This window comes from Leucopleurus acutus (assembly GCF_964270905.1).
Source record: "Leucopleurus acutus genome assembly, chromosome: 20".
In the NCBI taxonomy this organism is placed as follows: Eukaryota; Metazoa; Chordata; class Mammalia; order Artiodactyla; family Delphinidae; genus Leucopleurus; species Leucopleurus acutus.
This window is the reverse complement of record NC_139162.1, coordinates 55,925,052-55,952,929: the sequence shown is the minus strand read 5'-3', so window position 1 is coordinate 55,952,929 and position 27,878 is coordinate 55,925,052. Positions and strand designations below refer to the sequence as shown.

At 53.9% G+C, this 27,878-nt stretch overlaps 3 protein-coding genes across 3 annotated transcripts; all 3 read left to right on the top strand.

The window, feature by feature from the left end:
- Nucleotides 1-2,052: 2,052 nt before the first annotated feature.
- PTPRH (protein tyrosine phosphatase receptor type H) lies at nt 2,053-9,518 on the top strand (the record flags this gene model as incomplete). The annotated part of the gene is given in 13 exon segments (XM_082862274.1): nt 2,053-2,165; nt 5,849-5,936; nt 6,603-6,690; nt 6,956-7,032; nt 7,130-7,207; nt 7,211-7,264; nt 7,631-7,720; nt 7,724-7,741; nt 7,947-8,085; nt 8,088-8,106; nt 9,150-9,252; nt 9,256-9,285; nt 9,393-9,518. Coding segments are annotated over 13 exon segments (951 nt in total). The 5' UTR covers nt 2,053-2,124.
- A 2,449-nt stretch (nt 9,519-11,967) lies between these two features.
- On the top strand, nt 11,968-16,872 carry SYT5 (synaptotagmin 5; the record flags this gene model as incomplete). Its single annotated transcript, XM_082862146.1, has 8 exons — nt 11,968-12,046; nt 12,613-12,785; nt 14,430-14,549; nt 14,665-14,832; nt 15,157-15,324; nt 15,621-15,738; nt 16,017-16,150; nt 16,672-16,872. The coding sequence occupies 8 exons, from the start codon at nt 11,968-11,970 to the stop codon at nt 16,870-16,872; spliced, it is 1,161 nt and encodes a 386-aa protein (XP_082718272.1).
- Nucleotides 16,873-21,512: 4,640 nt separating this feature from the next.
- DNAAF3 (dynein axonemal assembly factor 3) lies at nt 21,513-27,109 on the top strand (the record flags this gene model as incomplete). Its single annotated transcript, XM_082861945.1, has 11 exons — nt 21,513-21,597; nt 22,114-22,256; nt 22,606-22,699; nt 23,785-23,942; nt 24,239-24,421; nt 24,633-24,758; nt 24,863-24,985; nt 25,210-25,339; nt 25,972-26,086; nt 26,256-26,330; nt 26,415-27,109. The coding sequence occupies 11 exons, from the start codon at nt 21,513-21,515 to the stop codon at nt 26,821-26,823; spliced, it is 1,641 nt and encodes a 546-aa protein (XP_082718071.1). The 3' UTR covers nt 26,824-27,109.
- Nucleotides 27,110-27,878: the final 769 nt, after the last annotated feature.

Genomic DNA, 27,878 nt, shown 5'->3' with positions numbered 1-27,878 from the left:
TCCCTTCTCTGCCCTCGAATCTACCCTCTAGACCCTCTGATCACAGTCTGGGTGAGGACAGAGGTAGGGGAGATGGGACAGCAGGAGAGCAGACCTAGGCTCTCACAGCCCACCACGCCTCCTTCCCCCAGGGGCCATCGTGGGAGCCATAGTCAGTCCCCTTCTGTTTCTCATCCTGGTGGGCCTGCTGGTTTTCTTCCTGAAGAGGAGGTGAGACTTGGCGCAGGGCTTATCGGGCGCCAGGAGGGAGGGGGCCTGGGGAAAGATGGGGATCCGTGGTTCTGGCCTCACTCCCCATGTCCTTTTCCCAGGCATAAGAAGAGTGAGAAGAAACCAGCACCCGGGCATCTGGTGTTCAGGTGAGTGGGTTTGGGGAGCATTCAAAAGGCTCACTGTCAGGTCAAATCCAGCTGGTCACTGTATAGGTCAGAGGGCAGGGCCAAGGAACCCACCCACACCAGCCTCAGATCCCCACTGCGACAGGGATCGCAGTGCCTTCACTGCTGCCCACTCCCTAAGCAGCCTGGGCCGGTGGCTGTGGAATCTCTTTCAGTCTCAGTTCTGGGACTTCCATTCATTTATCCAAAAAGACATTCACTGAACCCCTGTTAAGTGTCAGGCACTGTTCTAGGTGCCGAGGAAACTGGCTGAAACAAAGATTCCTGCCCTTGTGGAGCGTACATTCTAGCACAAGCAGCCATTAATAAACAAGATGATTAGGAATTCCCTGGCGGTCCACTTGTTAGGACTCCACGCTTCCACTGCAGGGGGCATGGGTTCAATCCCTGGTCGGGGAACTAAGATCCTGCAAGCCGTGCAGCGCGGCCAAAACAAACAAATACACAAAAAACAAAACCAAGATGATAAAGAACGTGATGCTTACTTGGAGACAAATAAAGCAAGAGGTGGAGGCAGGAAGGGCGGAGGAATATTTTAAATAGAGTGTCCAGGAGAGGCCTTACTAAGAAGATGACTGAGACGAAGTCATTTGAGGACAGACCTGAAGCAAGTGAGGGCAAGAGTCCTGTGCCCATCTGGGGAAAAGGCATTCCAGGCAGGGGGATCAGCAAGTGCGATGGCCCCGAGGCAGGCACAGGCTTGGCGTGTTTGGAGAACGTGGTGTGTCTCTGAGACTGAGCAGAGTGGATGAGGCGGGGTGGGGGTGGGGGTGGGGTAGGAAATGAGGTCGGAGAGCTACCAGGTGGGATCAGATCAGGTTGGGCCTTGTAGATGATAGTGGGGACTTTGGTTTTATCCTGAGTTGGGAGTTTTTGGAGGTTTTCAATAGACCTGTGATACAGTCTCACATTTTTATGAAGCAAAGGCAAAATAGGGAAGCAAAGGAAGACGTCTGTGTATAATCCAGATGTCTGTTATGTCTTGGAGCAGGAAACAGTTAGAGGGAATCAGATTCAAGATGCCGTTTGAGTGTTTGAAGAGCAGACCTCGTTAAAGAATGGATGTATGGTGTGGGATTCAGAGAGGGCTCAAGAGTGAACCCAAGGAATTCAGCCTGAGCCCCAGGGAGGCTGGAATGGCCATTACTTGAGACAGAATGACTATGCGGGGTGCAGGTTTGGGGGAAAGTATCAGGAGCTCAGTGGTGGACACACTGATTTTTGGGATGCTTGTCAGACATGTGAGTGAAAACGCTGAATGGGCTGTTGGATACAGAGTTCCGTGGTTCAGAAAAACGTTTGTGCAGATGTCTTCATCACTCTGAGTCCCCTTTAGGTTGGGTCAATCATCATCAAATCTCTATGTCAGAATGATCCCCAGGGATCAGTAGAGGAGAGATAGACCAGGGAGTTAAGGGATGTTGCGGAACCAGGTGAGACGGCCTGGGTGTAAAAGAAAGAGGCATAAACGGAGGGCGTGGCCATCAGAGGCAGGGGCTTGAGGGAGAGTAAATACGATGATGTCCAGTTTCTCCTTCGCCATAGAAGCTGTCCTGGCCAGCGTCCCGCCCCACTCACCCTGTGACCTCTCCCCTCCTTACCCTGTGTCCATTATATGGCATCTGCAACAAATCACTGCACCCATTGGATTCCAAGTCTGGCCCCATCTGTATGCTGAGCATCTTGCCCTCCTCAACCTCAACGTGCGTGTTTGGATGTCCCAGCGATGACCCTCGAGGACACAGAGGTGGAGATTCCAGGAGGCAGGTGGGAAAACAGCTCTGAAGCTCGGGAGGGGGAGAAGTAGGGACTGGCAATGGAGATTCAAAAATCACAGATGAATGGATGGAAAGCAAAGCTAAGGAAATGGACAAACCCCATAAGTGTGTGTCCAGTGAGAAAGGGGGGTTGAGGATGGGCTTCTGGGGATACCCACCTTTTAGGATGGGCAGAGGACAGGGGCCCACCAAGGAGATGGAGAAGCAGCAGTCAGAGAGACGGTGATGGTGCAAACCAGGAGAGGGTGTTCAGGAAGAGGGTGGATCCGGAAGAAAGGAAGGCGCGGTCAAAGGTGCGAAGTGCTGCTGAGCACTGAGAGGTGGCCTTTGGAATTGGTGATAAGGAGGCAAATAAGATAGGGGACTTTGAAAAAAGTCCTTGTTCCCCTGTAGTCGTGGTAGAGACACCAGTCCATGGTGAAGGGTGGGAAGGAAGCAGAGAAAACCGGTCAATGTGAGAAGTTTGAATGTGAAGGTGTGTTTTCATAGGTCGTCTTATTGTTTAGGTGTGATAAGGCCAATGGATCCAGAGACAGACACCACTGAAAGATAGTTCATTACAATCACAGATCCCAGGAGAGGGATTACACGTTACACCAAGCAAGGCCATGCAGAGAAGCACCAGGGTCAGCTGGGAGGTCGGGGAACACCTGAGGAAGAGGCTTTACTGTGGTTTCTGCAGCAAGAAGTGGGCAATCCAAGGCAAACGGGTTTAGTTTGAATCATTTCAGTGGACTCTGATGCACAGGGCCTGTCCCCTGTTCCTGGCAGGGATTCCAGCAGATGGATCCCCAAAGGGGAGGTGGTGAGGGTGTGGATTTAATCAGCTTCTCAAGAAGGAGAACTGGGGAAATGCCTGGCGGTCCAGTGGTCAAGATTCCAGGCTTTCACTGCTAGGCCCGGGTTCAATCGCTGGTCGGGTATCTCCCACAAGCCACGCAGCGTGGCCAAATAAATAAACAAAACTGTAAAAAAAAAACCAAAAAAAAAAAAATACCAGTCACGCAAAAAAGAAGAAGGTAAACCGACGAACCTCCAACCAGGGTCTCAAAACTGAGTCAAGACTGTATATATAACATTGTATATATAACACTATACTACAAGGGGAAGAGAGACAAAGAGCTGGAGCTGGAGCCACAGGAGGTCAAAGGATTCTTTTTTTAATACAGAAGTAAGATTAGCATGTTTACACACAAAAGGGAAAGAGGAGAGGGGAGAGATACAGCAGAGAGGGAAGAACCATGGCTAGAGAGGGCCACAGGGAATTGGGGCCCAGAGAAGGGCAGTGATCCTAAGTGGGAGAAGAAATACCCTTTCCTTTTTTTTGAGTCAAAACAAATTTTGATTGTGGTTAAAAAAAAAAACAAATAACCTCCAAATAACAAATTTACCACCTCAACCATGTTTAAGTGTGCAGTTCAGTGGCATGAAGTCCATTCACGTTGTTGTGCAACCATCACCACCATCCATCCATAGAACTCATTTTTTAAAAAACTTTATTTATTTATTTTGGTCACGCCACATGGCTTGTGGGACCTTAGTTCCCCGACCAGAGATTGAACCCACACCCTCAGCAGTGAAATCGCAGAGTCCTAACCACTGGACCGCCAGGGGATTCCCCGTAGAACTCTTTTCATCCTGCAAAACTGAAACTCTGTACACATCAAACACTGACTCCCCATTTCCCCCATCTCCCAGCCCCTGGAAACCACCCTTCTACTTTCTGGTTGTATGAATTTGATGACTGCCTCATATAGGTGGAATTGTATTTGTCCTTTTTGTTTGTTTGTTTGTTTGTTTTTGCGGTACGCGGGCCTCTTACTCTTGTGGCCTCTCCCGTTGCAGAGCACAGGCTCCGGACGCGCAGGCTCAGCGGCCATGGCTCACGGGCCCAGCCACTCCGCGGCATGTGGGATCCTCCCGGACCGGGGCACGAACCCGTGTCTCCTGCATCGGCAGGTGGACTCTCAACCACTGCGCCACCAGGGAAGCCCGTATTTGTCCTTTTACTTGTCCTCTTGTGACTGGCTCATTTCACTCAGCATAATGCCCTCCAGGTTCATCCATGTTGTTGTATGTGTCAGAATTTCTTTCCTTCCTTAGGAAGAATAATATTCCATTGTATGGTTAGACCAAATCTTCTTTATCCATTCATCTATCAATGGACACTTGGTTTGCTTCCTCTTTTTAGCTACTGTGAATAATGCTGCTATGAACATGGGTGTACAAATATCTGAGACCTTGCTTTCAATTCTTTTGGATAGGTACCTACAAATGGAATTGATGAATCAGAAACAACATCACTAACTTGAAAAGATATCTGCACTCCCATGTTCATAGTAGCATTACCCACAATGGCCAAGATATGGAAACAACCTAAGTGTCTATCAATGGATGACTGAATAAAGAAGGTGTAATATAGGGCTTCCCTGGTGGTGCAGTGGTTAAGAATCCACCTGCCAATGCAGGGGACACGGGTTCGAGCCCTGGTCCAGGAAGATCCTACATACCATGGAGCAACTAAGCCCGTGCGCCACAACTACTGAAGCCCGTGTGCCTAGAGCCTGTGCTCCGCAACAAGAGAAGCCATTGCAATGAGGAGCCCTCGCACCGCAATGAAGAGTAGCCTCCGCTCACTGCAGCTAGAGAAAGCCCATTCACAGCGACAAAAGACCCAACGCAGCCGAAATAAATAAATTAATTTTTAAAGGTGTAATATACATACAGAATGGAATATTATTCAGCCGTAAAAAAGAATGAAGTAATGCCATTTGTGGCAACATGGATGGACCTTGAGGGCATTATGCTAAGTGAGATAAGTCAAACAGAGAAAGACAAATACTGTATGAGATAACACTTACACAGTAAGTCCCTTACACACAAATGAGTTCCGTTCCAAGACTGTGTTCATAAGTCCAACAAAGTTAGCCTAGGTACCCAACTAACACAATTGGCTATATAGTACTGTACTGTAATAGGTTTATGATACTTTTCACACAAATAATACATAAAAACAAGCAAACACAAAAAATAAAACATTTTTAATCTTACAGAACAGTACCTTGAAAAGTACAGTAGTGCAGTGTAACAGCTGGCATACAGGGGCTGGCACTGAGTGAACGGGAGAGAAGAGTTACTGACTGGAGGAGGGAGAGGAGGTGGGAGATGGCAGAGCTGAAGGATCCTCAGCCATAGGAGACGGAGGGCAAGCTGCAATGTCACTCACGCCTTATGTGATTGGACATGCGAACGCACATTCGCGTCTTTGAAAGTTCACAACTTGAAGTTTCGTATGCAGGGGACTTCCTGTGTGTGGACTCTAAAAAAAACACTCGAGAGAATTCCCTGGGGATCCAGTGGTTAGGATTCAGTGCTTTCACTTCCAGGGTCCCGGATTCGATCCCTGGTCGGGGAACTAAGATCCCACAAACTGTGCGGCGTGGCCAAAATTTAAAAATTAAAAAAACCTCGAACTCGTAGATACACAGAACAGACTGGTGGTTACCAGAGGCAGAGGGTGAAATGGGTGAAGGTGATCAAAGGTACAAACTTCCAGTTATAAGATAAATAAGTCCTGGGGAGGTAAAAAAAAGAAAACAAAACACAAAATCCTTTTCTTTTATCCCAAGCGCACAAGGTTAAAGGAAGTTATGTGCCCCTCTTCCCCCACAGCTTCCCAGGGGACGTCCTGGCTGAAGACTTTGCCGACCACGTCAGGGAACACGAGGACAGCGGCTGTGGCTTTGCTGAGGAGTACCAGGTCGGGTGAGAACAGAGGGAGCCGAGCTGAGCCCCACGTGTCCACGGAGACCTTTCCACCCCTTTGGGATTGAACAGAAGCAGGGATACATACTTGGTTGGCTCATACAGAAATTCTCAGCCATGATTATCCACCTTCCTGACTCACTGAACTCTTACTGTAGTGTTGGTTGGATGGGTTAATCCTGAAGCAACACCTTGGTTTTCCCCTGACCCCTCCTCTCTCACCTACCTCTCCAGTCCCCATCCTCCTGCCCTTCCTCCAAAATGCCCCCCCGGGGACGGTGCACACACTCGTCCTATTGCTTTCTTTCTTTTTTTAAAAATAAATTTATTTATTTATTTATTTTTGGCTGCGTTCGGTCTTCGTTGCTGTGCGCAGGCTTTTTCTAGTTGTGGCGCACGGGCTTAGTTGCTCCACGGCACATGGGATCTTCCCAAAGCAGGGCTCGAATCCGTGTCCGCTGCCTTGGCAGGCAGATTCTTAACCACCGCGCCACCAGGGAAGTCCTACTTGTCCTATTTCTGTAGGTGCTACAGAATTCCAGGGTGTAAGGGGTGAGTGGGGTGGCACTTAGGAAGGCGGAGGGAGCAACGCGGGTATCCCTGGGGGAGGGCAGAGAAAATCCAGCATCTGTGCACCCTCCCCTCACTTCGCCCCAAGCAGCCGGCCCTGGAGGACCACAGCCAGTCCCAGACGGTGGCCTCAGCTCCGGAGAACAGCGCCAAGAACCGTTACAGAAACGTGCTGCCCTGTGAGTCACGAGCCTCTGCTGACTTTGTTCTCAGCCGTGACTTTGTCAACATCCCAGGCCTGACCCTTGCCCCTTATTACCCGTGAGGGACAAAGCTCTTGCCCCCGTGAGCTGAGAAACCCCAGGCCGGCTCCTCCCGCCCGAGGTCCCTCAGACCCTCTCCCAGCTCCCCTTGTCTGTGTGCAGCGTGACGTGTCGGCGTGACCTCTATCCCCGGGTCTCCCACCCTGCCCCCTGCATTGCTAATGCCGGCCTCTTCCCCTAGATGACTGGTCCCATGTGCCCCTGACGCCCCTCCCTGGGGAGCCGGGCTCTGAGTACATCAACGCCAGCTGCATCCCTGTAAGGCTGCGGTTGGGAGCCAGGAGGATGCTGAATGAGCCTCGGAAGACGAGGGCCAGATGAGGCGGGATGTGACCTACCTGTTTTCCTCAACCAGGGTCTCTGGAGCCTCCGGGAGTTCATTGCAGTCCAGGACCCCCTTCCCCACACTGTGGGCGACTTCTGGCGCCTGGTGTAGGGACAGCGGAGCCCCACACTGCTCATGCTGACCAACTGCGTGGAGTCTGCCCAGGTGAGAGGACACCTGGGTCCTGGGTGCTGACCCCTGAGCTCCAGCCCGTGACCCTGCCCCAGACACTGATCCCAGGGTAGACCTTGACTTAGACCTCACTGATTCCCTCCACCACAGCCCCAACCTTCCTGTCTCCCCCAGTCCACCCATTTGTCCACTTACAGGGTGAAGCTGATCTCAAGGACCTTGTGAAAGAAGAGCCCTCCCGGCTGGGATGAATCTACACCTGGCTGCCTGTGGTTCCTGCCTTGTCACCAGAGCAGGGGGGATTCCCCAGCACTGAATACAAGAGCCACCCTGCGGAGGGGCACCAGGGAAGGTGCTCTGGGGCCTCCTGTACTCTGACCCGCCCCAGTCTTCCCCCAGGTGAAGTGTGAGCATTACTGGCCTCTAGACGCCCAGCCCTGCACCCATGTGACCCTGGTGGGTGAGGAGGTGATGGAGAACTGGACAGTATGAAATCTGAAGCTCTGGGATGTAAGCTCCCATCCCACCCCTTCAGCCCCACCTTGACCCTCAGTTCCTCCCCCGTGATATTCCAGGCAGTCCCCTCCCCAGAGCTCCCCATGAAGTCTAAGCTTCCGCCACTCCCGCAAGGGACCACAATGTGCCCCAGGGATGTCCCCACCGGTCAGAAACCAGCCCCCGGGTCCTGAGCTCCCCCCAACTCCCCTCCGTCTAGATGCAAGAGCAGAAGACTTTATCTGTGCGTCAGTTCCACTATGTGACCTGGCCAGACCATGGCGTCCCCCACTCCCCAGACCCCTTGCTGGCCTTCTGGAAGATGCTCCGGCAGTGGCTGGACCAGACCGTGGGGGGAGGCCCCCCATTGTACACTGCCCGTGAGGACCAGCCAGAGCCCTCTGTGAGGAAACCGCCCCCTTGGGGCTCAGAAACCAGGGTTCTCTGGGTCCTTAGGAACTTCTAGAGGAGGTGGAGGAGATGGGGAGGGCAGAAGGTGAAGGGGCGGTGATGCAGGTCAAGAATGATGATAAAAGTGAAGAGATGGGAAAGAAAGAAAAAGAGGTAAAGGAGGAGGCATGCATGGGGAGAAGGAGGGAGGAGGGGTGAAGAGCAGGAGGGAGAGGCAGCCAAAGGTTTTAAGAAACATTTAAAACAGCTCCTTGGGGGCTTCCCTGGTGGTCCAGTGGCTAGGACACAGCACTTTCACTGTCGAGGGCCCAGATCCCACAAGCTTCACAGCGCGGCCAAAAAAAAAATTTTTTTAATGAAAAATAAAATAAAACGGTCATTTTCATGTTTAAAATTTTTTTTTTTTTTTTTTTTGCGATACGCAGGCCTCTCACTGCCGTGGCCTTTTCCGCTGCAGAGCACAGCCTTCGGCCGCGCAGGCTCAGCGGCCATGGCTCACGGGCCCAGCCGCTCCGCGGCATGTGGCATCTTCCTGGACCGGGGCACGAACCCATGTCCCCTGCATCGGTAGGCGGACTCTCAACCACTGCGTCACCAGGGAAGCCCTAAAATTTTTTTTTTAATGACAAGCTTGGGAGCTCATCTTCCCGTGTATGAACCCTAGCTCTGTCACTTACTGGCTGAGTGGCCTGGGACAATCAACTTCACCTCACTCAGCCTCCATTGCCCCGTATGTAAAATGGGCACGCTCAACTAATGGTTCCTACCTTTTAGGAGTGGGAGGAGTGAAAAAAGCACGTAAGGCACCTGGAACAGGGCCTAGCAGGTCGATAGAACACAGAGCATAGTCATTTGTTATTACTTCCTACTTAATGAAGTAACCCCCACTTAACACTGTAGCCTCCAGAATAGTCTCACTGAATACCCTGACCCCTGGGTGCTCCGAACACAGATCCCTCCAGTCAGCTGAGACTCCCCCTCCCGTGGTCTGACCCTTCTTGTCCCCGCCTAGCGCTGGCGTGGGCCGCGCGGGCACCCTCATTGCCCTGGATGTCCTGCTGCGGCAGCTGGAGAGTGAGGGTCTCATGGGGCCCTTCAGCTACATGATGGAGATGTGAGAGAGCCGGCCACATACGGTGCAGACTGAGGTGATGGGGATCCTCGGGCACCGGGTGGGTGGGGTGGGCTGGGGCCCCAGAGGAAAGCAGGCCGAGGCTCAGTAGCGCACCCTCACCTGCCCGTGCTCTGTCCCCAGGCCCAGTATGTGTTCCTGCACCAGTGCATCCTTAGGTTTCTGCAACAGTCATCCCCAGTGCCCGCTGAGAAGGGGCCCACCTATGAGAACCTGCTTTTCGAGAATGTAGCTCCTACAGAGGCCTAAGCTGCGGGAGGGCTGAGACCCCAGCCCTTCTAGACTCAAATTCTGCATCCCTACTTCACCCCAGATACCTGGACCCCTGGGACAGCAGAGGGCTGGGGTCCCACACCCCTGGGCCCTGCAGGAAGAGGGGGCTGGCAGCCTAAATTCCTGCTTTCCGGAGGGGGAGAGAGGTCAGGTGGGAGCCCAGATCCTGGATTTCCAGTTCCTTGAAGAAGGAGAGGGATGGGATCTAGGATTTCCTTGTTGCTTTTTGAGGGAGGAAGAGGCTGCAGGGTCTCAAGGAAACAAGCTGATTTCTGAGGAAGAAAGGAAGTAACGAGGGTCCAGAATTGTGGCCACCCAAGGCACGAGGGCAGGCCAGGCAGGATCCTGCCCGTATTTTACTCCAGAAGCTGAATCATCAACCTTCGAGGATCTGAGGTTTCCCTGCACCCCACTGCCTGTACATATTTTTTCTTTTATCCCATAATTTATTAAGTCACTATGCTCCCCGGAGACACTTGCCCCATTGGATTTCTGGGTCTGGAAATAATATTGGGGTGGGTTCCTGACGTTTAGGTACTGAGGCCAATGTCCTAGGGAGGAAACTAGAGGGACTCACAATTTGCACCTGAAAAATGTAGGTTTGGACAGTTGAGTCTCTCCGAGAAGGCTGTAGGTCTAGGGTCTGGGCAGTGTGGACTCGCTTCCCTGGAGCTGGGAGCACGGGGGCTTGCCTTCTGGGCACGGCCTTAGGGGAACTTAGAGGGTGGAGTGAAGTCTGTATCGGATTTGCTGGAGAATTTCACGCTTAGTCTCCTGTCTGGATATCTGAATAGCTGGGTCTCCGGAGAGGGTCTTCTGGGTCCTAGAACCCGATATCCCGGAGCCTGGTTCTATGGACAGTCCCGGGGTCTGGGGTGGGGAGAAGGGGTCTGTATGCCCGGTGGCTGGACTAGAAGGCAGAAAATCCTCGGGACCAGGATAAATATCCGTGGGCGCCCTGGTGGTTCCAGGCTGGGGCGGGACGAGGGCCGGGGCGGGGTTCTCCACCTTCCAAACACGCACGCGCACACACACATACACACTCTCAGGCTTTCTCTCACACACATATACACGCTGACACACACGCACACGGGCACATACACACCCCGGGCCGGCTCCGTTCGGCTGAGCCCCCGCCCCACAGCGCTCCGCGATCAGCACCCAGGACAGCGCCAGCCACACGCGTGCCGGGGCGGGGTCCGGGCGGGACCGGCGCCTCGGTATCTCTCGGGAGGGTCCTGTCTAGCCACCGAGCAGGTAGGGGCCACTGGAACCCCCTCCCTAAGCCCCATCCTCATTTCCATCCCTAGAGAGATGGTGTGTGTATGTGCGCGCGCGTGTGTGTGTGTGTGTGTGCGCGCGCGCGCGCGTGTGTGTGGTGGCGGGGACACTGGGAGAGACCAGCAGATGGGGTGGGAGGGCTGGAGCCTGAAATGGGGAGAATGGGATTTAGAGACAGGTGTGGAGACAAAGAGCCAGAGGGAAGGGAGGAGCAGGCAGTGGAAGAGGGTGCGAGATCCCGGTAGACTGAGATCAGACAACAGGCAGAGGCCAGACAACCCAGACGGAGGAGCGGCGAGAAGCCGACGGGGAGACGGACCTCGATGTGGGGTCGAGAGAGGAATGGAGGCCGAGGCGGTCACGAGGACAGGTGTGAAGACAGAGCTCAGGGTGCGCGGAAGAGACAAACAGGCTGAAAAGGATGTGGTGGCCCAGCCAAGGCAGCAGGGCAGCCGCCCGCCCCTCACATTCCCCGCAAGAGTGGGAGAGGGAGGGCAGCCTGAGTCTTCACTCCCAGGGCCAGATGTGGAGGGAGGAGCCAGCCTTGGGCGCGTGGACAGACGCACGGGCAAGGCCGCGTCCTCCCCATCTTCGCTTGTCAGGGGTATCCGGGTCTGAGGTCCCAGGTGGGACGGGGAACCGAACCGGCTTGCGCCTCTGGGACTCGGCTTCTGTGCGTCAGCCCCGTCCGTTGTCCTGGCAACAGGCCGTTGCCGGGGCAACCAGCGCTACCTTCACCCCGCCCTCGTGGAGCCAGCCGTTGCTCTGGGCAACCCGGTGCGCTGGTTCCCACGCCCGCCCTCGCCCACTTCCGGTTCAGGCCCCGGGGAAGGGCAAGGAAGGGACAGAAGTCAGCGGGATTGGATTCCTAGAGGCCTTGGAGGGAGGGGGCGTCCCTTGGGATGAGACTTGGCCCTGGAATCCACCCCCAGCCCTCGCCCTCCGTCGCAGGAAGGCTGAAACAACAACCCCCAGCATGCCTCGCGGCGGTTGGCAGGTTCCCATACGGGACCATACGGCCCAGGGTGCCGATGGGAGTTGGAGTTCTTTGTTGTTCGGATGGCTCGACGGATGCACGGGGTGGGTGTGGGGGGACTAGAGCATTTGGGTGCCTCCGCAGAAAGAACAGTAAGACCCCGCCGCCATGTTCCCGGAGCCCCCAACACCGGGGCCTCCAGCGACCGACACGCCTCCTGACTCGAGTCGCATCAGCCACGGCCCTGGTGAGCGAAACCCGGGGTGGAGCGGAGGGAAAGCCAGGCTAGGATTCCCAGGGGCGGGGTTCGAACGGGTGTATTCAGGCTGGCGGGCTGGAAAATACGGGTGAGATTATAGTCGGCATCCTGGATTGGAATCTAAATGAAATGAAAAAGGAACAGGTTTGTGAGAAAATCAGGAACCAAATCAAGGGGTGTGGAATGGAATGGAACCGTGGATTGGTGAATTGGAAGGTCCACCTCTCCCTTCTTTTAAAGAGGGAGACTGAGGCCCAGAGAAGGGTTAAGCCTTCTAAAACACAGCGGTTGAGCAAAAAGATTAGAATGGGAGTAGAAGAGGAGGTGGAACTAATCCTAATAGGCAAGAAAATCTAGATGGTGTCAGCCTGCCTTAGGTCTTCAAATAGTTTTATATGTGAGACCAGTTGGAAGGAAAACATGGGAATAAAATGGAATGGAAATGGCTGGAGAGAAAACAAGGCCAGGATTTCAGCTGACACGTGTCATACAGAATGAATCAGCCTGCTTGTCTCTCAGGGCCTCAATGTTTGCTGTTTCCATGTCCTCTGCAGTGCCCCCCTGGGCTCTGGCCACCATCGTGCTGGTCTCAGGCCTCCTCGTCTTCAGCTGCTGTTTCTGTCTCTACCGGAAGCGTTGTCAGAGGCGGATGGGCAAGAAGAGCCAGGCTCAAGCCCAGGTCCACCTTCAGGAAGTGAAGGAGCTGGGCCGGAGTTACATAGACAAGGTGTGGCCTGGCCCAGCCCCTCAGCCCTGCTCCTTCCTTCACCCTTACTCCTCTCAATGGCCCAGCAGCCTCAGTCCCTGCTCCTTCCCTCTTACACCCGCTGTGTTTGCTCATCTCCCTTGTGTGTCTAGCCCTAACCTGGACCTGGGGACCTGGAGATAGACCAGACATTCACAAGAACCTCCAGCCTGATGGGGAAGTCAGATGCTCATATAGACATTCAAAATACAGGGTGGTATGTGCCACATTAGAGGCAGTACAGGGTATATGGGAGCACAGAGAAACCACCTGACAGCCTAGGCGGTCTGAGAAGGCTTCCTGGAGGAGGTGACTTCTGTGTTGAGACCCAGAGGAACTCAGAATTAACTGAGAGCAGAGAGAAGGACATTCTACCTCAAAGGAGGAGCATGTGTTGAGGCCTGGAATCCTGATTCAGAGGGATATTTGGAGAACAAAGAGTCATTCTTCACAATAGCTGGGGTATAGCATACAGATATCCTGTGCTCTAGGGTGAGGTTTCTGGAGAGCTCAGCAGTACCCATGTAATGAAGGTGATTGGGAGCCACAGAAGTTTTGAGTGGGAGAGGCACAATGTCACATGGGCTTTAGGATGAATCCCCTGGAACCCTTGTGGAGGACAGGTCTGGGGCAAGGAGACAAGGGAGGAGGCTGTATGGCAGCCTTGAGAGGTTGAAGCAAACGCGAGTTGGAAGACGTCGTTGGCGTGGAAAGCTACAGGTGCAAGTATCTGAGCACTGGGCCTCTGAATGCAGAGTGGAATGAGGCTCTCCTGGGAGCCAGAGTCCTAGGTTTCCAACCCAGAGCAACTGGCTCTGTGACCTTGGGAAATTCACTGTTTGTCTCTGAGCCTCAAGTTTGTGGACCATAACTAGTATTTCCTTACCTCCCTTTTCAACAAATAGCTGTTAAAATTATTACCCTTAAGGGGTGTCCTTTAGGGCCCTGGTATCCAGTGTTCATCCCTCTCCCCTAAGCCAGTGACTCCAAAGACCATCAGCATCAGAATCAGTTCAGGTACTTGTTGAAATGCAAATTCTGGATCTTGTGCCAGACCTACTGAATCAGAATCTCTGAAGTGAAGGCATTTTGCCACACTACTCAGGGGAATTCTGATTCACATTGCATTTTGAAAATCGGTGGCTTAGGTTAAGAAGTTTTCTGACTTTGTTGTTCTAGTTTAGAATGGCAAATACATGCTAAATATTGCCATTTTTCCTCCATATTTTCTGTCCAAGATCACTGATCAATGTGGCAATTTGGACAATCATCCCAATACGTCCATTAATGTGTGAACTAAAATCTGCATCCATCCTGTAGGCAATGAGACACTGTCAGTGCTTGTTTTTCTAGTCTAGTCATGACAAGCACACCGCATGTGTGTCATCACGTCTATGCCCCACCGGTAGCAGGCATCACTAATAAAACACTGACAAACGTACCACACTGTGTTGCCATGGCTAGTCCCACCTGTGGCAGACATCACTAATCAAACACCGACTCTGCTTAGCTTGCAAGTGTTCAGGTATAGCTGGGGGGATCTGTGAGTCTCCTTTGGCTTCTGCGCCTGGGTGGATATCACTATCAGGGGAAGAGTTCACCTGCCCTTGCCCCTGGCTCTCTAAGGTGCAGCCAGAAGTGGAGGAGCTGGAGCCGACACCATCTGGGCCAGGGCAGCAGGTGGCAGAGAAGCATGAACTAGGACGACTACAGTACTCACTGGATTATGATTTCCAGAGTGGCCAGGTGGGTGTGGAGGAGGGGAGATGCTTTGGAGGGGAGGGTCCCAGGGGTTCTAGCCCCTTCTTGGAGGAAGCTCTGGAAGGGAAGCTAAGACTAGGGTCCCCTTATCACTGTACAGCTGCTGGTGGGCATCGTGCAAGCTGAGGGATTGGCAGCCTTGGACCTAGGTGGCTCCTCTGACCCCTACGTGCGGGTTTACCTGCTGCCAGACAAACGGAGGCGGCACGAGACCAGGGTGCATCGGCAGACGCTGAACCCACACTTTGGGGAGAACTTTGCCTTCAAGGTGAGCTCGTGGCCTCAGTGCTTTATGCCCGGCAGCCTGTCCCCAGTCTCTGAAACGCTTGGGACCGATATCTTCAGCTTTTACTGGTGGCAGCTACCAGCTCTGGGGATTATTCCACTGGACCCTGCGTTGTCCCTTTGGGGGGCACTACTGGCCCCTGGACTGCTTCGTTGGTCCTTGGGCTGTCCCATTTGGGGTCCATAGGCACCCCCCTAACTGTTCCTTGGGACCCTCGCTGCCCCCACTCATCGCCTTCCACCTGGATGTGCTGTGTCCCACGTCCTACTCTCACCGTGTGCTTTCTTTGCGTCCCCCTTCCCCCAGGTCCCCTACGTGGAGCTGGGGGGCAGGGTACTGGTCATGGCAGTATACGACTTCGACCGCTTCTCCCGCAACGACTCCATTGGGGAGGTGCGGGTCCCCATGAGCTCCGTGGACTTGGGGCGGCCAGTGCTGGCCTGGCGGGAGCTGCAGGCGGCTCCTCGGGAGGAGGTGAGCACGCGTGGCCACGCCCCCACATCTGGCCCCGCCCACCTCAACCCCGGGCCAATCAGATCACAGGCCTCCGCGATCCTCTGGGCTCCAGCACTTCCACCTGCTGCAGAAGAGTAGCTCCCAGGTCTATCCTGGTGGATCAACGCCTCCCCTCGGCAGTCCGCCTCGGATTGTACCACCCGGGTCTTAACTCTGGAACATACCATTTCAACACGAGGGGGAGGGAAGAAAAATCGCAGAGGAGTTGGATGCGGAGCCCCGGTTCCGGTGATGAGTCCCTCTCCATCTTTTAGCAGGAGAAACTAGGTGACATCTGCTTCTCCCTCCGCTATGTCCCCACGGCCGGGAAGCTCACCGTCATCGTCCTGGAGGCTAAAAACCTGAAGAAGATGGATGTAGCAGGGCTGTCAGGTGTGGGGGAAGCAAGCAAATGGTGATGATGGGCGGGGGAGGTCCTCTGGCTAAGGTTCTGGCAGTGTCTGGGCCCCGAGGGTCTCATAGGGGAGAGGGGGATCCCGACTGTCATGGAGGATTTAGATTCTATTTGGGCACAGAGAAAGGGAGACCTGAGGGGTCCATGGGCTGTCTCTGTGTTGTTCCAAAGAAGAGTCTCATGCACTCCCCTCAATCTGATCCCTTTGGACTCACCAGAGTGGTGGGGTTATAAGATTCCTCCTCCCTCTCCCCAGATCCGTATGTCAAGGTCCACCTGCTGCAGGGTGGCAAAAAGGTGCGGAAGAAGAAAACGACCATCAAGAAGAATACTCTGAACCCCTATTACAACGAGGCCTTCAGCTTCGAGGTGCCCTGTGACCAGGTCCAGGTGAGCTCAGACCTGCCCATAGCCCCTGCCAGAGCAGCCCTTACCCCGGAGTCCCAGGCCCTTAGAAACCCCCGTTGCTGAGGGAAGGGAGACTCCTTAGCAACCCTGAGAAGCCAGGTCTCTCAATCTCAGTTTCTCCCATGAGGACCAGGAAGCCCCACCCCCAAGCAAGACCAGGGTGCCCGTTGCCCTCAGGAGCTCTGGTTACTGAGAAAAAGAGACTTCCCCACAACCCTAAGGCCCGGCCCCTCCACCCATTTCAAAGTCTTGAAGATTTGCCCCCCTTAGGAGGCTGACCCTAAGGGGCCTCCTAACAACCCCTGAGCAACGGGGTCCTGAGAGTTTATCTCCGCCCCCTCCCCCGGTCCAAGCTCCGGATGAAGCCTTAGCCCAGGGGCCTAGGAAGACCCCTCAGAATGAGGGTTGTGAGGGAGAGGGTCTCCTTAGCAATGGAATCTGAGTCCCTCACATTACCTCCTTACCCCACTCTCTGTCTCTTCTTCCTCCCCTGCCCACCTCAGAAGGTTCAGGTGGAGCTGACTGTGCTGGACTATGACAAGCTGGGCAAGAACGAGGCCATCGGGAGGGTGGCCGTAGGGGCAGCGGCCGGGGGCGCTGGGCTGCGGCACTGGGCAGACATGCTGGCCAACCCCCGGCGGCCCATCGCCCAGTGGCACTCGCTGCGGCCCCCTGACCGAGTGAGGCCACCGCCAGCACCCTGATCCCCACCCTCAAGCCCCTGACCCCAGACTCCTGTCCAAAGCCACGTCCATGCCCACCTTTAAGCCTTCTCTGAACGCTGACACCCCCCCACTCTACCCATTCCTGCCTTCTCCCCATCCCCATCATGCCAATCATGATGACCTGCCAACTCCCCGAATATGGCACATGCCCCAAAGCCCCAGGGACCCCTGGGGGAGGAGGGGAGCAGTCTGGTCTCCCGCTATCCCAGGGTCTCGCCCTCTGCTTTGACAATCAGTGATCCCAGCCTACTATCCCCTTGGCTCCCAGTATCCCTTTTCCTGCACAGTATCACCCACTCCTGTCCCCGGTCTGATTCCTGCACCGCTCCTGGGACCAAATAAATACTCAGCAACTTTGCTGGCCTGGACCGGTGCTCCTTGATGGAGGTGGGTAGGGGTGAAGACTGGGAACCCAGGAGGGACCCTCCAGGGGTGGGACCACACAAGGGCAGGGATAGGGCTGCCTATCCTGGAAACACACACGGAAACTCACCCACCCACTCATCCATCCATCCTTTCACCCACTCACTCTCCCATTCACTCCATCACTTATTCATTCACTCACCCCTCCAAGCTTCAGCTTCCTCATCTGAAAAAAATCATAATACTAACACCTACTGTACATTTGCTGTGAGGAGTCAATGAGAATTCACTTAGTTATTCATGAATTTATCTGCTCCCTCACCCATGATTTACATAGATTTTCATACCCATATTTCCCTCCCTCCCTTTCTTTCTTCCTTGCATCATCCATCCTTTCTATATTCCCTGAGGCCCTCTGTGTGCCAGCTTCTGTTGGATGCTGGGGACCCCCAAATAGATGCAAATCCAGACTTCACTTCCAAGCAACTTATTGTCATCAAGGAAACAAAGTAGATATGCAGCGTCTAGGAATAAAATCCCCAGAGAATGAGAGAAAGGGCAAGATTTCCTCAGGGAGACACAGTAGTTCCAGCTACACCTCATTCTTTTTGCAACAAATTCTTTCTCTCAGTCTGTGTCTAGGAAAGTTGATCATGTTATTGGCTTCTCCCCCATCTCATCCCAGACAGGATTTCAGGTGACGGACAAAGGTCCATGACATTTGGCAAGAGAGCTCTCTGAGCATCAGGTAAAGTGGAAAATGAGCCAACAAGTACTGCCATGTGCTAAGGAAAGGGGCAGAACTTACCCCTGAGCTTCCTGGTAGCCAATGGGAAAAGGGAAATCTGATCAGTTACCTAGGTTGTGAGGTCCATGAAATTTAAAAAGTTCCTCCAAAGGAATGCAATAATTTCTCATGTGTGAGTGAGTGGGGGGCATCTTTATAAAGACAGTACTATGTATATATTATTACTATTACTGCTACTACTTTTGATAATAATCCTCACAGCAACCTCATTAAATAGACACGATTATTATTCCCAGTTGACAAATGAGGAAACTGTGCTTCAGGGAATTAACATGACCTGCTCGGGATCATACATCCAGGAAGTCCTTCTCTAAATCCTGGGGTTGAATCTGTTCTGAGTTAGATGATGACATTGGGATCCCTGGGTCTATGTCTCCACAAGTAAGCAGACAAATGAGAAGTATAAAACCATTACAAGTGGCGACCAAACTGGGAAGGAAACCAGTAAGGGCTCAGATCATTTAAAAAGGGTTGTCAGGGACAGCTTCTCTGAAGAAGTAGTGTTTAGGCTGTGATATGAATGACAAGAAGGCATGAGGCTTCCAAAGATGAAGGGGAAATACAATGGAATATGATCCAGTCACAAAAAGGAATGAAGTAACTGATTCATGCTATAGCATAGATGAACCTTGAAAACACGATTTTAACCAGACATAAAAGGCCACATATTGTATGATTCCAACTATATGAAGTATCTAGAAGAGGCAAATCCACAGAGAAAAAAAAAGTAGACTAGTGGTTTTCAGGGACTAGGGAGAGGGATAAATGAGGAGTGACTGATTAATGAGTGTGGGGTCTCCTTACGGCATGATGAGCAATTTCTGGAACTAGATAGTGGTGATGGTTGCACAATACTGTGAATGTACTAAACACCATTAATTGTAAGCTTCGTATTGTGTGTATTTTAACACACACAAAGATGAGGGGGAAGAGAATTCCATACAGAAGGAACCCCAAGTTCCTTGCAAAGGCCCTGGCGGCAAGAACAGGCTTGATGTATTCTCAAAAGAGCCAGGAGGCCAGTGTGGCTGGAGAGGAGCATCAGGGTGGATGTATGAGGGTTGAGGTGGGGACATGACGTAAGAGACACAGCCAAGAGCCAGATCACACAGGAACTAGGAGGTGAAGCTAAGGAACTGGGATTGTATCTACCTGCAGTGAGAAACCTCAGTAGGGTTTTAGAGGGAAGTGGCATGGCTTGGTTCACATTTCAGATTACTCTGGCTCCTCCGTGGAGGAAACGTTGTGGAGAGTGGCAGTGATGAAGATAAAAGACATTAAGCCTCACTGGAGAAAGTCAGGATCTGGGGCTCTAGTGGGCTGAAGGCTGACTCAGGAGGGGCCCAGGTTGGCTGGGCTGAAACTCAGCCTTCATTTCCTTCCCACTAACCAGAACTGTCCTCAGCAGGCAGGTGGACCTTCTTTCAACCCACCACACTCCTGCTAGTTGCATGTTACCTTTCCCATTTTACAGAACATGACACTGAGGCAGAGAGGGTGGCTGACTTGGCTAAGTTCATGTAGCAGGGTGAGGAGAGGGGACAGAGAACCGAGGCTCCTTGGGTGCTGTGCCCTGGGCTGGGTGCTGGGGATGATCTGGAGATGTGTCTCGCTGGAGTCCCTGCCCTTGTGGAACTCACAGACAGGTTAGGTCACCTGGCCGAGTTCTCTCAGCCAGCACGTGACAGGACAAGGTGTAAACCCAGCCATGGCTGGCACCAAAAGCCACATTCTCAAGCGTCCTCAACCCCAGATATAAAGTACTGGGAGTCACAGGGTAGACTACAGTGGCCATCTGCTGAAAAAGCAGGAGCAGAAATCAGGAAGATCCCTGGCTAAGGTTGGAAGGATTTGGAGTTTTCCAGGGGGAGAAGGGGAGGATGTTAGAAGGAGCAACACAAGCCGTAAAGGGACTTCCCTGGTGGTTCAGTAGCTAAGACTCTGCACTCCCAATGCTCCCAATGCAGGGTGCCCAGGTTCGATCCCTGGTCAGGGAACTAGATCTCACATGCCGCAACTAAAAGATGCCATGTGCTGCAACTAAAAAAAAAAAAAACGATCCTGCGTGCCACAACTAAGACCTGGCTCAGCCAAGTAAATAAATAAATAATAAATAAACAAAAACACAAGCCATATAGACCTGGAGACAACAGAGGACTTGGTGTGGTTCCTGAGGTGTGCTGTTACCATCTCTCTGAAGCCCTGTTGTGTAGCTTGCCCCCTTCCGTGGTGTAAATACTCTCACTGTGGCTGATTTCAAGCCACCGATGTGAAGTCTGAATATAGAGTTGAGAAGAGATGCCTACTACCACACCATCCTATAGTATTTCCCAGAGTAGAACAAGGGTCCCAAAATTTAAGGCAAAGCCAAAACAAAAACAAAGTCACCAAAACCAACACACCCAGTAATCGAGATAGAAAGTATTTTAATGCAATATTTTTTAAAAAATTTAAAGACAGGATCTGACCCTTCACTTGGACCACTCTGCCTTATCCTAATCCTGGCCCTTGTTCTAATAAAACTTTATTTACAAAAATAGAGAGCCCATGGTCCTAGTTTGCCAACTTCATTTTTTAAACTATTGCATGAAAATAGCATTTCCTTCTTACAGGTACAATAGCTGTAAATAACCTTTAGACCATCAATAATTGTAAAATATAATAAAGTAGGAAGTGATGAGTTTTGAGTATGATTACTTTTATTTTAATGTATTTAATTTAATTTCTAGTAAATTTAATTTTTAGTAAAAAGTTTAATTTTTAGTAATGATTGTGTGTAAAACCAGGTCACAAAATTCCTGAAAATGTAGCAACCGGAGCCAGTGCTAGCTGGCCTCAGTACTTCGCTGTGTTTTTCTCACCTGGAGAGAAGCCCTGTGTGATAGAGCCAGGGTGTGAGGGGAAATGGGGCCACAGAGGTCTATAGTTTATGGTCTAAGCCACCTCAGTTTAATTTGGGTTGATCAAGATTCTGTTCCGTTCTAAATTTGAATCGGCCCAGGCCTCCAGCTTCCAGAAATTTGGATCGCCCCCAGCTCCACCCCAGCCTCTTCCGGCCCCGCCCCTTCCCCTTCAGCGCCGTCGTCATGACAACCGCGTCCTCTCGCCCACCGCTCCCACAAACCCTTAGCGCTCCCATTGGCTAAAAGTTTGCAACGGGCAGGTCTCCCTCGCTCTCATTGGTCAGTTGATGGTGGTGGTGCCAGCCCGCACACTCCTATTGGCCGACTGATTGAAAAGGGCGGGGACTATGGGCAGCAGTTGTGTAGGGGCCTTCGGATCCCAGCGCCGCACCGAGAGGGGAGGGAGGGGACGTCTCGGGTTATTTAGAAGGATAAAGGTGAGGGGGGTGTGAAAGTGGCGAGAAGTCAGCGGAGGTGAGAGGGGAATGGGTGGGCAATGCAGACACGATATTTGGGGATTCCCGGGTTGTTTGTCCCGCAGGGAGATGACCACACCAGCGGGCTCGGGCACTGGCTTCGGTTCTGTGTCCTGGTGGGGCCTGTCCCCGGCTGTTGACCTGCAGGCTGAGAGTGAGTCGCCCACACAGGACCACAAATCATCCGACACAGCAGCTGCTTTCACAGCCTGGCAGACACTAACGTTCTGGCGCTAACGTTCTCTGAGGCTCCAAGGGTGGGGGGGCGCCCTCCAGTGGACAGCCTAGATACCTCTGCGAACTACGAGTCCCAGAATGCTTAGAGGCACAGCTCCTTTTAAAACCAAGGCCAGGGCTTTCCTCGTGGCGCAGTGGTTGAGAGTCCGCCTGCCGATTCAGGGCACACGGGTTCGTGCCCCGGTCCGGGAGGATCCCACATGCCGCGGAGCGGCTGGTCCCGTGAGCCATGGCCGCTGAGCCTGCGCGTCCGGAGCCTGTGTTCCGCAACGGGAGAGGCCACAACAGTGAGAAGCCCGCGTACCGCAAAAAAAAAACAAAAAAACAAGGCCAGGGGTGCAAGTTCTGCTGGGAGTTGTAGTTCATCGTGCTGGGGGTGGCTGCAGGAGGCGTTCTCCAGGCCACCAACCCCAGCCCGCTGTCGTCTTGTCAGGTCCTCCTGTGGACCCAGACTCACAGGCCGATACAGAGCACGGGACCCCCGAGCTAAATGTGCTGCTGTTGGGCTCCGTGGATGGACGACACCTGCTACGGACCCTGACCCGGGCGGCTCTCTGGCCTCGAAGGAGGTTCCGTGTAAGCTGGGATTATGGGGTCCTGGAAGGAGGAGGATGAAGATAAGAGCACAGATTCCTGAGTCCTTGAGGGAGGAGGGAGCTGGGGACCCAGACTCCTAGGTCCTGAGGAGGGAAGGGGGCTGGTGTTGGGGACTCCTGGGTTGAAGTGAGAGGAAGAGCCTAAGGATCAAGTCTCCTGAGTAGTGATGGGGAGGAGGGTTCTGAGTGCCCACACTCCTGTGTTTAAAGGAGTGGGGCTGGTGTACAGGTCTCCTGGGTCCTGTGGAAGGAGGGGGCTGAGGTTTCCCACTCCAGGGTCTCCTAGGGGCCAGGAACACACAATCATTTTTCCCTGTCCATCCTTCCAGTTTTATGTGCTGGAGAATAATATGGAAGCTGTAGCCCGACACATGCTGATTTTCAGCCTAGCCCTGGAGGATCCTGAGAAGATGGGGTTGCAAGGTCAGCAAATACCCGGCAATCTGGGCCCCAGTTCCTTCCCCCTCCCTGCAGGAATTCTGGCATTTCAAGGGTGCGGTTAAACATTTTGGACATTGTTCCCTATTTCATCACTTGCTCACTTGTTTGGTAGCCTTAGAGCCTCAGCTTTTCCCACCTTTGAAATGGGGATAAAAGATAATACTTCCTAGAATCATTTAGGGAATTCCAGGAGAAAAGCCACATAAAACTCTCAGAACTGTGCATGACACAGTGTAAGCATTCAAAACCTCTTAGCGAGGGAGAAGCCCAAAAGAGATCAAAGGGCTTCCTGAGAGGTAGTGAGTCCCCCAGATGTGAGGAGGGTTTGGCTGAGCTGAGCTCAGTCCTGCCCAAAGCCTGAGTCCTGAGTCTCCCTCAGTTAGAGGTGTGCACCCCAGGGAATCTGCGTGGAGGAAGCAGCCTTGGAAGTGAGATTATAAGGAGGAGGGGGAGAAGGAGAATTTGGGTGGGAAATGATTATTTCCCAGTAACAAAAACTTCAGTTTAGTGCCTAGAGCAGAGTGTAGACTCAGGCAGGCTGTATTCAAATTCTGACTCTGTTTGCTGTGTGACCTTAGTTGCGGCAGGCGAACTCTTAGTTGCAGCATGCATGTAGGATCTAGTTCCCTGACCAGGGATCGAACCCGGGCCACCTGCACTGGGAGCGCCGGAGTCTTATCCACTGCGCCACCAGGGAAGTCCCTTTTATAAGATTCTTAACTAAAATGAAAATATTCAACACTTTAACACACATAAATCTTCATCTCCATCTATATCTATATAAAACTTTTCCATTTTTAAGGCAAGGGAAACAAACATGAAATTCAGGATTGGGGTTACCTGCAGGGGGTGGGAAGGAATAGGCGAGGAGACCTAGGTGGGGTGTAAGTTATTCTTCGTGTTCTAGCTATTCGGGTGGGTAGGGAGTTTGCCTGGGTCCGTTGTGCTGATTACACGACTATGGAATAAGAAGATCACTATAAAGTGGGTATGCGTCATCCTCACGGATCTCATTTCTGGGCTCACTCCTCTGCCCCCTCCTCTAATTTTCTCCCCCCTCCCCGCAGAGAGGAGCGAGACCTTCCTGGAGGTGTGGGGGAACGCGCTGCTGCGCCCCTCTGTGGCCGCCTTCGTGCGCACCCAGGCCGGCCGCCTGGCTCGCCTCGTCCCGGAGCCCGATCGCCTGGCGGAGCAGCTGCCCTGGCTCAGCCTGGGCGCCCTCAAGGTGCCGCCGCCCGGCCTGCGACCGTCACCGGCGTGGATCCGGGTGGCGGTGGGAAGAATGGGGATAAGCAGTCCAAAAGGGTTTGCGTTGATGGATAGAGCTGAGGGCTCCCCGGCTCCCACAGTGGGATATGGCCCTGGGGGTGGCTTCTACTCTTGGAGCCTCAGTTTCTTCATCTGAGAAAAAAGAGAATCGTTCCCACGCCCTGGGAGGGAAGGGAGGATCAGGTAAGAGAAGCCGCGGTTCCTGCAGCCGCCTCTCTCTCGTTCTCTCTCCACGCGGGCCTGGTTGTGCAGTTCCGCGAGCGCGACGCCCTGGAGGCCGTGTTTCGTTTCTGGGCCGGAGGGGAGAAGGGGCCCGAGGCTTTCCCCATGAGCCGCCTGTGGGACTCGAGGCTGCGCCACTACCTGGGCTCCCGGTACGACGCCCGGCGCGGTGTCAGCGACTGGGACCTGCACATGAAGCTGCACGATCGCGGGGTAAGGGCTGGGAGGAGGGGCCTGGGGTCTCCAGTCCTGGGTGTGTAGGAGGAGGGGCTGCGGCTTGAGGAAGCAGCGGTTGGGGGCCCCGAATCCTGGGTCTGAAGGAAAAGGGTGCCAGAGGCCCTCAGTGCTGGGTCTTTGGGAGGAGATCCTGAGATCCATATACCAGATTCACTGAGGCCTCTTTTCTTGCATCCCCCCACTCCAGGCCCGAGTCATCCACACCAGTGAGTTCCGGCGCTGGAGGGACACAGGAGTCGCCTTTGAACTCAGAGACTCCAGCGCTTATCACGTGCCCAACCGGACCCTGGCGTCCGGTCGCCTCCTGAGCCACGTGCGAGTCCACTCCCTGCCCTGGCTGCTGCTTCTTTTCGGGGGCCCAGGAGTCGGAGTCCCCAACATCGACCTCACCCGTCTCCTCTCTCCCTGATTTCCCAGCGCGGGGAGCGTGTAGCAGCGCGCGGGTACTGGGGGGACATCGTCACAGGGCCCTTCGTGGCCTTCGGCATCGAAGCGGACGACGAGACCCTCCTGAAGACCAGCAACGGTCAGCCTATCAAGGTTTGAGGCTGGAGGTGCTGGGGCTGGAGGCGAGTTCGCGAGGCCCCGCCCCCTATGCGCCCCCTCTCTACTTCCTAGGGCCAGTATGGAAGTGTAAGCTTGCCCGCCAGACGCTAGCTCTGGGTGTGGGGGAGTGTGGGGATGGCGTACTCTAAGCCTCTCCCCTGCCATTCCGGCCCCGCGGTCCTAGCTCCGCATCCCGCCACGCCCTTTCTCCCCCAAAGACCGCGGGCGAAATCACGCAGCACAACGTGACGGAGCTGTTCCGAGAGATGGCCGCCTGGGGCCGCCCGAGAGCCACCCAGGGAGACCCCGCGCAGGTGCAAGGCGACGCGGATGGAAGCCCGGAGCCTGGTAAGCGACGGACTCAGCCTTCTTCCTCGAGATGGGAATTGGGGCTCGGGTGATCATGTCTGGGAGAGAATGGGACCCGGACCCCCGTCCCGGGCTTCAGGCTCCTGGTGTTTCAAGTCCAAGCATGAACTGGTATGGTATCTAATGCCTGGACAAGCGACCTCCCCTTCCCGACATCCGGTCTATTTTTCTCTCTTCTCTTTGAGCTTCTCTCCCTTTGCTAAATCCTGACACCATCCTTAGCATTCTGAATTCCAGTAGTAGAATTCTCATCCTACCTGCAGAAGTCCAAGAGGCTGAGAACATTTTAACAAGGTTAAGCTGGGTCCCAGCTTAACGCTGGAGAGCCCTCCCCCCCAAATCTGGTCGTGCCTCCTTCCACCCATCCCCTAACTTGGCCCTCCCGGGTGAATGGATGTCTTGTGTGGCCATGGGCCAACCACTCTCTTTTCTTCTCTTGAATCTCAGTTGCCTGGTCTGTAAAATGGGTCTCTGTGTGCCAGGCCAATCCTCCCAGAATTTTCCAGGAATCTGCCTAAGAGGAAGGATGAGAAAGGGCTTGAAGACGGACAAGGCGAGTCATCTCCAAGTTTTGTCTGTTTGCCTAACCCTGCCAGTCTTCCCTTCCCCAGCAGCCCCTGTCCCGGAATCCTTCACTGTCCACTTCCTGTCCCTCGGTTCTGCCCAGACCCTCCACCACAAGAGCTGCTACAAGGGACGGTTCCAGCTTCTCTACGTGGCTTGTGGGTAAGAGGGCCTGGGAGGTTCCCAGATTTTCCTCCCCCAACCCCTCCTCCCTCAGACCCAGGAATCCAAGTCTCCAGACCCTTCTTAATCAGTGTCTAGGTCCCCAGCCCGCCTCTTCCCTCAGGACCTAAAAGTCTGAGCCTCAGCCCTCCCCTTTTTCTCTCTGCAGGATGGTCCATCTTCTCAGCCCTGAGCTCGGTGCCTGCGTGGCCCCCGGCGGACGCCTCATTGTAGAATTAGCCCAGTGAGCCAGCGGAGAGCAGGGCGGGGAACTTCCAGGCTGGGGGCGGAAAGCCAGGTCCCCTAACACGCTGCTTCCTGGTTCCAGGTTCCTAGTGGACCTGCGGCAGGAGCAGCTGCAGGGGTTCTCCACCCGGGTCGGGGAGCTAGCACAGGCGGCTGGATTCGCCCCACAGCCGGGGGCCAGGAGCTCGCAGACCTTCGCGCGCTTCTACAAGGCCGGAGACTCTGCTCCCAGCCACAAGGACCCAGCTGTGGGATCTGGGACTCCGCCCCCTGAAGTCCTGGCCCCGCCCCTTGAGGCAACCAACCCTTCCCCCGAGGACCTGACCCAGCCCCTTGAAGGCGGGATCCCACCCTCTGAACCCCTCAAACGGCCCTCAGAGTCTCAGGCTTCACTGTTGGAGGCTTTGGTTCCACCCACAGGGAGTCAGACCCCCAAACCAGAGAGTCTGACTGTACCTCCAGAGACCAACTCCCCAATCCCTAACTTCTAAAGTCGGGCCCTAGAATCAGAACGCGCCTCTAGAATACTCAATTATACTCCCAGCATTCTCAGCGCCAGAGGTGTCGCTAGAATTTCAGATTCCATTCCTGGGATTCTATATTTTATTCCTAGAATTCTAGATTGTTCTCTTGAGTTCTACATTCCACTCCCAAGACTCTAAAACCAGCCTGGAGATCCGGCCCTGGGGCTCAGGCCCTCTGCGTGGTCCCCTCATCCCCAGGCATCCCATTCCTAACTAGGGGCTGGGGGTGTCTCCTCTCACAGGCTGGTCAACACTAGGGTGGTCCAAGTAAAGAGAGCCAGATCCTCTTCTCCGTGTGTCCGTGTGTCTTTCCTGCCCTCAGTCTGTCTCCAAGGGCTGGGAGAGGGGAGGGGCAGGAGTGTTCAAGAGAAGAGACTCGAGACCAGATTTCTGGGTTCCCAAGAGGGCTAGGGGTGAATTTCTCCGTGCTGCCTGCTGAGAGCCTGGGCACCCCACACCTGGATTCTCAAATAAATCATCAAAATTTATGGATTGGCTAACAGGTTTGGGGCACTGAAACTGACCATAACATGGTAAAAAAAAGTTCTAGCCCTCAAGGAGAATTACAATTTAGTGAGGGGGCGGGGCCTAGACTCCTGGGTCTGAGGGAGGAGGACGTTGGGGTCCGAACTCTTGTGTCAGAGGGAAGAGGGGCTGGGGGCCTGGATTCCTGTGTCAGAAGGAGGAGGGTTTTGGGGGCCTGGACACCCATCGGGGTCTGAGGATGGAGAGGTTGGGGGTCTGGACTCCTAGGTGGGAGGAGGGAGGGGCTGGATTCCCAGGCCGCCAAGATGGAGAGGTGATCCAGCTGGAGCATGGCCCGCCCCAGCCCTCACGCGCCCCGTTATCTCGAATCCTGGGCAGGGAGGGGAGGGGGCAGCAATATATTTAGTCTCTGTCCTCGCCCTTTATCTCAGTGTCCTCAGTGAGGCTTGAGCAGACCGGACGAGACAGAAGCCCCAGGGGCCTTCAAGGTCACTCCGGACGCCCCCTCACTGACCTTCCAAGAGCCCCTTGTCCCC